Raw genomic sequence first — 8,786 nt, 5'->3', positions numbered from 1 at the left:
TTTGGCATGGAAAAGCATTAGAACAAAGAAAAAGGTGGTCGACTAGCATAAAGTGATCTGGTCTACAAAGATAATTCATCGACACCAATTCATCATTTGGCTGATTTATAGGAAGAAACTGATGACGCGAGATAGAATTTGGAAAATACATGAATATACCTGATGTTAATTATCTAGTCTGTAAAGGGAACGAGGAAAGCATAAACCATTTATTTGGGGAATGCTCATTCGTTTATATACGTTGGTCTAATTTTGCAAAGAATATGAACATCTCTAACTTCTCAAGAACATGGAATGAAATCAAATAAATAATAATGATGAGAGGGAAGAGAGACAACTTTTATGCAAATTTGTTGAAATATTTCCATAAAGCACTAATCTAGTATGAAGGCAAAGAAATACAAGAATTTATAGTACAATGCGTAAATTAATACAAAAAATCTAGAAAGATGTACTTGCATATGTCAATGCACTAATATTCATGTAGTCTCATCCAAATAGTTATAAATTTATAAACAAATAACGAGTATTAAAAAATAATTATTATCTAACTTATTTAACCCACTTCATAACCTTAGTCTCATCCAAATAGTTATAAATTAATAAATAAATTGTAATTATATATATATAAAACAAAAACAAAAAATTGGCAGTGATGAGTGGGCTTAAGCCCACACATGCATCATCTCTACCTATGTACCTAGAATTTGCAATTTATTTGTAAGGCATATGTTCTGGATTAATCTCATGATCCTTATAGAGATCAGGTATTAAAAAAAATGAGTTTATGGCAGTAAATAAAACATTGCAAAGAAAAAATAACATTTTTTTTATTCTTCTTATCGATCATTGGAATGCCTCTCTTATCGGTCCTTCAGATGTCTCTAATATTTTCGCAATACCTATAGAATATATATATATTATTCACATAATCTAAGTTTTTTTATAATTTAAATTAAAGTAAATGAATATTTTTACTGGATTATGCAAGATATGATGTTCTGTTGTGTTTAGGATTGTTAAGATTCATTTATTAAGTGAAATCCTTAATAAAATCAAAATATATATATTTGGAATCATATATTATTTTTAAAACAATTTAAATACTTAGAAATATTGTATTCGTCATAATTGATATAGGTGTAACGCTCCAATCTAGTTCCTACGAAGGATTGCGTCGTCTCGACTCGATGATCGCCCAATAACTAATATCTTAGTAGATATCAACTTTTAACTAATTAAATTAATTCAATTACGTCGATTTAATCAATTTTTTAAGTTAAATTATCAAATATTAAGCAAAACATTATTTTTTAGGAATAATTTTATATCAATATGATCTAAATAAAAGTGTATGTTAAACAAAAACAAGTGAAAAAATATTTTTCTAGATATTAGGCCAAATTTAATAATCTAAAACACAAAATTGTTCACACTTATTATATTTTAAGAACATAAAAGTAATTTTATGATTTCGTATGAACTTAAAATGATTATATATAAAGTTTGATCTTCTTATAATAAAATAAAATTAAAACATCACTAAGCCCGTCTAGCTCAGTTGGTAGAGCGCAAGGCTCTTAACCTTGTGGTCGAGGGTTCGAGCCCCTCGGTGGGCGTTTTGGTTTTTGTTTTTCATTCAAATTTTTTTTTAAATTAAAATCCAAACAAAGTTCCCATATGAGTTGGGTGGGGGTCAAAGACCGATCATGTGCCATTTTGAATGCCATTATTTATTTATTACACATGGGAGTGGGGTCCAACTACTTCAATTCCGCCTGCTATTAATTGCAAATCAAACAAGACCGACCACACACACAAACACCTATCTAGGCATTTTCATAAATCATAACTCATGTTTGTCTCCACCCTGTCTTACCTTAATTTTCAACAATACATTACATGATTCCAACCAAACTGAATTTAGTTCAAATGAAGCTCTACCCATAAGAGGAGGATTGGAAAGGGATGGTTCAAAATACATATTACCATAAACTTAATTACCTTCCGACATCCATCACCTTTAAGAATTGATCATTGCCAGTTCAGACTTGGTCTAAACCATTCATTTCTAGACAACTAAGCCAAAAAAGCTGCCATGTGAAGAGGTAGTTGGAAGATTACAATAGTTGTGAAGATACCCACCTCTCAAATGATTGAGCTTCTTCTTCTGGTTGGGGCCGCTTTCTTTTACTTTCTTTATCATGACAGCAACCATTCATTTCTTTTTATCATTCAGACCTAACAATAAACTCACTTACTCTAAAAAAAAGTTCGTGTGATTTTTTGGAAAAGTACCATATTATTGTGCTAGCATGTTTCAGATATTAATCGAGGTGTGCAAAAGCAGTCTGAGGTTAAAAAAAAAATGATTGGTGAAGAAGAAGATGATGCCATGTGAACTAAGGACATTAAAATATTGGTTACCCATGTGAGAAATCATTAGAAATATGTATATAGATAGACCCATTATTTATTATAATATAACCATGCAAGAGAATGATTGTGTAGAAGAAGAAGTTCATCATATAAAATAACATAATAATGAGAAAACAAGATTTGATTAGCTAACCACCCTAGCAAAAAAACAATTGAGTGCCCAAAAGAATCAATATACTAATAATGGGACAATTTGCTTAACACCCAACACTTTAAAAAAAAAAGAGACCATGTTTTCTCGTAGTCTAATAATACATTAAAGGTGTTTTCAATAAGATAAAAATTGAACGCCTACACTTAATCATGACTTATTTACAGTCTATTTTGATAATTTTTTGGTGGATCATCAAGATAAAGTGGAACAAAATAATATTTGTACGCTAACAAGTGTCTAATCATTTGTAGAGTTGTAATACTTTTGACTATGTAGTTGCTTAAACTACACGTTTATATTAATTTTGTGACCACTTTAAAAAAAAATTGATAACTTCAACCAACTTCTTTCTTCTAAGATGAAAAAAACACAAACCTAATTTTCCATTAGGCAACATAACCATACAAGTAGTTGATAGAAGCTCTTAAATCTCAACTGTATAATCAAGACAGGATATATCAATATGTGGACCAGGTGATGATCCTTCCAAACATTAGGTGGGGGGAGGAGGGCCTCACCTCTGTTTATGCCACTAAACCTGCATCTTACCAACTGGACATGAACTCACATGCCGTGGCCAGCCATAATACATGATTACTACATTTCAGATATCCGAAAAATCTATGTTCGACCAAACCAACCATACACACTTGTTCAATCATTGTCTCTGGACCTCAAGTTTGGATACATGTTCTTCATTTAGTGCTCACATGGAGGAGAACACAGAAAAAAATGTCACTAGTTAGGTAGAAACCAAATTTGATAGAGATTTGACTCGTATTATCCAAATTTGGAATTACCAACCATGGGTTTTTACTATTTGGGAATTATTAATAGAAAGAAACATGTCTGCACCTAATATCATGCTTTAAGTTACACATCTTCAAACTCCTTTATTTGGTTTCTACAACAGTCATGTTAGTGTTCTACATCAATCATTCTTGAATACTCAATGTGATGTATTCACAGCATAACCTACCTCCAAGCACATGCATTGAAGAACAAAGACCAGAGACTTAAGGTAAAATACAATATAAAAGAAAGTCACATGTGTAAACCTTATCTATTGTTAAAACAATCTTGTACGCATTGCAGTCAATGACAGGAAGTTGTCCACATAATTGCTAGACATGATGCGAGATTTTAGCACCCGAGTCCAAAAATCTCCATTCGTCACACTCAACTGGAAACTATCAAGTACTTGAATTAGAAGATAACAGATACTAACCATAGCTGTTCATGGAAGTTAAAGTGATTTAGTAACTTGTTTTACTCAAAATCAGAATAAATAAACAAGAAATACTCATGGAATGTCCTAATGCTTTTTAGTCTTAGAACAACAATAAGAGACAGAAGTCAAGCATATTGCCAAAACATAATGGAGAGACGATTAAAAAAATATTAAGCCTTGAGTTCTATGGGTCAAACTGAATCAGATATAGAGATAAAGCAATTTGAGAACCAAATTGAGCTATCATACCCATGACAACTGCAAATAACTGTCAATCAAATAAAATTGTAACTAAACTAAGAAATAAAGAAATAAAGAAAAGAAGAAAGAGAGGGTGGAGAATCAAGCAAATTGGGGCCCCCTCATGACCAATTTGTCCCATTTCCACTGTCTATTAGAACATGGAGCAAATTATGGCAGTTTTCCCAACTATAAATCCCATCTCCTCTCTCTTTCTTCTCTCCCACTCCCTCTCTATCTCTCTCGGCACCCCTAAAGCTCACACACAACAGTCAGCACTTCTTGGTCTGTATAGGAAAAAGTATAATCAAAGGTGTTCACTTTCCTCAAAGACTATGACTGAAACATATATACCCATCTAGGAAAGCAATCAAAAAGCAGCAATCGAAAGCTACAATCGATGGAAATTGAATCAATCAAGTGTGCATGCTGCGGGTTGAAAGAAGACTGCACTGAGGATTATATTAACCAGGTGAAGGACAATTTTGGAGGCAAATGGCTATGCGGGTTGTGTTCTGAAGCAGTTAGAGATGAAGTTGGCAGAGGGAATAAGCCATTTGAGATGGACGATGCCCTCAAGGCTCACATGTCGTTTTGTCGAAAGTACAAATCTAACCCCGCCATTCGAGTAGCCGATGGGATGAGGCAGATGCTCAGGAGAAGATCAGGAGAAACATCTTCATCCTCTTCTTCTTCTTCTTCCAAGAAGTACACAAGATCATCCAGCTCTTCCCAAGTTGGTGATGACTCTTCTTTTTCATATTACTAGATCCAAACAAATCCTCACCTTCGGCGAAAACATAAAACACTCCTCCCTAGTCCCCACCACCCTTTCTAATAACCTATGTTCTCTTCCTTTGTAAAAATATGGGTTAACATTTCAGACTCAGTGGAGGCTAATTCCATTCCTGTTCACCTTTCTTTGATGTCACATCTTTGTTTGTAATCTCTATCAAAATCAATAGAAAGAAACACATTGATATTCATAACAGAAGAGAATGTTGTTCTTGATGTAATTCTACAGTAGATGTATTTTATAATAGTCAGTAACCATTCAATCGTATTCTCTGGAGGAGGCTACCAATGATCTTTACAGGAGCATGAGCCATTTTTATAGTGATGAAACCTAGTCCTGTCTCTAACAATGATGTTCATCCTATACACATTCGAAACATACTTCATAAAAGTGTGGCAATCCTCGCAGATTCTGAGATTCTTGACTATGCGAATGCAAGAGCCGCCTTTAGTCCCACCAATCAGTCCGTAACAAAGCGCTAGTTTTTCACTGTGCCGTAAAACCATTTCCACCTTCTCTTCTTCATCAACATCAACCAAAACATCACACGCATTGGGCGTATAGCCGACGAGCTTCAACTCAGCAACCACCTCATCTAGTTTCGCATAGATCTCTTTCGCCTGTTTGTGATTCCTATCCGCCATCAGAAATTCGTGTATCTCGTTTCTCAATTCAATCCTACTAACTGCCCGGTCCTTTAAGATGCCTTTATTCTTCATCAACATCCTCAGCTGCCCAACGTCTTCCCATCTCTTCTCTTTAGCGTATACGTTCGATAGGAAGACATGAGCACCGTCGTGATTAGGTTCCAGCTCAAGGACCCGTTTGGCTGCAAATTCTCCTAGTTCAAGCTCGCCATGAACCCGACAAGCCGCCATAAGCGACCCCCAAATGACGACATTAGGTGGTAGAGGCATCATCTCCACAACCTCTAGAGCTTCTCTAATTAGTTTAGAACGGCCAAAGAGATCTACCATACATCCATAATGCTCATGTTTGGGAATGATTTTATGTTCATCTTTCATTAGAGCAAATATTCTCCTTCCTTCCTCGACTAATCCTGCATGGCTACAAGCATAAAGGACACTGACGAATGTAGCCCCGTTTGGCTGTATATAACCTTCTGCCTTCATCTGGTGGAAGAGATTCAATGCATTACTGGCATCGCCATGAATGGCAAAGGAATTTATCGTTGTGGTCCAAGATATTACATTTTTCCTCCCCATCCTGTTGAAAACCGTTATAGCTCTTTCCAAATCCCCACATTTGGCGTACATATCGATAAGAGCATTGTTAATAGGCAAGGCTGCACCAAATCCACTTCTATCAACATGGATATGGATCGATTTGGCTACATCTAGAGCACCGAGATTTGCACAGGCCGATATAACACTCAACATCGTCACTTGATCGGGTACTGTGCCCGATTTCTGCATCTCTTTGAACAAACCTAGAGCTTCTTGAGGCTGATTGCTCTCTGCGTAGCCAGAGATCATTGCACTCCAACAGACTAAGTCTTTTACTTCGATTTGATTAAAAATTGAACGAGCAGCTTCGACTTTTCCTAGTTTTGAGTAACCGGATATCATGGCGGTTGAAACTACAATGTTTTTCTTTTTTAACTGTTGATACACATTTTGTGCATCTTCCATGGATCCACAGTTTGAATACATGGTGATCAAAGCACTCTGCAAGTGATGATCATCAATCATATTGTTCATGGTTATGAACTCATGGATTTCCTTTCCACAAGTTAAGTTCCCAGATCGACCACAAGCTGAAAGAATGCTGGAAAGAATCATACCATCTGGTTCTATGTTGGAGCACTTTATATCTTCATATAGCGCCAATGCATCACCAAAAAGCGCACTCTGACAATATCTGTTTTAAGAAATCACAAGTAAATTTGAGTCGTAAAAAGACCCATTTTTTTTCTTAAATTGAGAACAAAAGAAAAGATTGGCTGCCCTACCCATCAATCATAGTACTCCACGTAACAACATCTCTATGAGACATTCTGTCGAACACACTCCGGGCAACCAAAATCCTGCCACAAGCAGCATACATCGCAACCAAAGCAGTCTGCACAAAGGGATCCCCATCAAAACCCAGTTTGACGGATAAACCATGAATCTCAATTCCAATTTTAAAGGTCAAAGATTTGGAAGAGGCTTTCAACAATGGAGGGAAGCTAAACCTGTCCAAAGTTAATCCTTTTCTCCTCAATATACCATACACCGAGAGTGTCTTCAGCGGCTGATTGCTCCGTGACAAATCCCGCAGGAACCTGTTGGTGATGCGAGGATTCGGATTGGGTATTTGTCCAAACACAGAGATAGCGTAGTGAAGGGAGGGAGAGATAGCGTAATCGAGAGAGGAAAGGGCGAGCTTGGAAAGAAGGGAATTGGAATGGTCGACACCTAAGCGGAGGATATGGGCGTGGATTTGTTTGAGTTGATCGACAGAGGAGGCGGAGGAGATAGTCGAGAGGAGTTGACGATTGCGGAGGCCAGTGGACGCTGCTGCGGCGGGGTCAGGATGGGGAGGAAATGGAGAGGTGACGAGCGGTTGTGTAGTGGGAAAAGCCATTGAAGAGTCTGAAAACCTCGCGGAGAGTTACAGAGTGGTTATATTTGAAGTCCAGCAATGAAGTAAGAATCCAGGCTCTTCCCCATGGAGAGTGTCAGCTCTTCTCTGTATATTAGATTCATTGTTATCAAGATTCTTAACAAAAAAAAATAATGATCTAACTCTTAATAAACCTGTAATAATAATATTATACATATTACTACGATAAATCCGTGATTTTTCTTCAACTAGAAAATAATCGGCTTGATAATTTAAATATGTAAATTTTTGACATATTAATTGTCTCAGTACAAATTTCTTAATATCTAACCGATAACTCGATCATTAAGTGAATCTTATTCATATTCCACTTTTTTTCCCACAATATTCTTTTTTATGCATATATCATCCGTAAAATCCATTATGAATAACGCTATATTTAAAACACAAAATTTTAGATGAAATATTTTTTTCCGAAACTTCTCATAATAAAAATAATATAAAATTATCTCAGCAAACAAATTGTAACAATGTTCACACATAAAAACTATCAATATATTGTCAACGCATAACTGGGATGACAATGAAGCGGTTCGGGGTTGGGAGTAGAAACCTTGTCCCCGTCCCGATTCCTCCGAACACCTACCATCCTCACCCTGATTCCTGAACGAGAATTTTTATTATATACTATCTTGTCCCAATCGAGATAGGGATTTCTCGCGAGACACTAAAAATATATTATGTTTTTAAAACTATAGAGGGATTAGAGTAACTTATTACCAAGGTTAACGGATAAAATATGAAAAGAAGAAGAAAAAGGAAATAAGGTTATGTAAAGACCTACTGTAGATGAAATGATTTGTAAAATGATAATTTTTTAATTAAAAAAGTAATTATTAGAACATAAATACATAATATAATTAATAGTTATAAGTGTATGCTTTAACATTTTTATCATTCTTTTATACTATTCCAAATATATAATTTTAACTTATTTTATACGTTAGTTTTTCTTTTTAAAAAATAAGATTAATGTTATAATTAAATAAAATTATTAAATATAGAGAATGATACTATTGTAATTTTTATTTGAGAAAATCTGATCCGATCAGTTCATTTGTCCTCTTGTTGTTTAAACGAACTTACTTGAGTCTTACCAAAAAAACAAAATTTGGGTATGAAAAAATTATCCCTAATATTTAATATTCTTTTATCTCTAATTCGACTAATAAAATCCAAGACAAAATCCAAGACCGATAATTAAATATGTTCTCAACTATAATATCTAACCATTTTAATAAATTAAAAAATACAAATATATTATAATAACACATGTTGATATTATAATATAAACAATA

At 34.8% G+C, this 8,786-nt stretch overlaps 2 protein-coding genes and 1 non-coding gene across 3 annotated transcripts; 2 read left to right on the top strand and 1 right to left on the bottom strand.

Annotated features, from left to right (window-relative positions):
• Nucleotides 1–1,546: 1,546 nt before the first annotated feature.
• TRNAK-CUU lies at nt 1,547–1,619 on the top strand. The gene has a single exon. It is a non-coding gene; the product is annotated as a tRNA-Lys (tRNA).
• A 2,683-nt stretch (nt 1,620–4,302) lies between these two features.
• Nucleotides 4,303–4,979, top strand: LOC124922653. The gene has a single exon (XM_047463374.1). It carries the CDS (start codon nt 4,465–4,467, stop codon nt 4,831–4,833), a length of 369 nt encoding a protein of 122 aa, XP_047319330.1. The 5' UTR covers nt 4,303–4,464; the 3' UTR covers nt 4,834–4,979.
• A 43-nt stretch (nt 4,980–5,022) lies between these two features.
• Nucleotides 5,023–7,539, bottom strand: LOC124922652 (pentatricopeptide repeat-containing protein At4g14820). The gene is made up of 2 exons (XM_047463373.1): nt 6,833–7,539; nt 5,023–6,741 (listed from the first exon to the last, which is right to left on the bottom strand). Exons 1-2 carry the CDS (start codon nt 7,447–7,449, stop codon nt 5,142–5,144), a joined length of 2,217 nt encoding a protein of 738 aa, XP_047319329.1. The 5' UTR covers nt 7,450–7,539; the 3' UTR covers nt 5,023–5,141.
• Between the last annotated feature and the right edge of the window lie 1,247 nt (nt 7,540–8,786).

This window comes from Impatiens glandulifera, chromosome 1, assembly GCF_907164915.1.
Source record: "Impatiens glandulifera chromosome 1, dImpGla2.1, whole genome shotgun sequence".
Lineage (NCBI taxonomy): Eukaryota > Viridiplantae > Streptophyta > Magnoliopsida > Ericales > Balsaminaceae > Impatiens > Impatiens glandulifera.
This window is presented reverse-complemented; position numbering and strand designations above follow the sequence as displayed.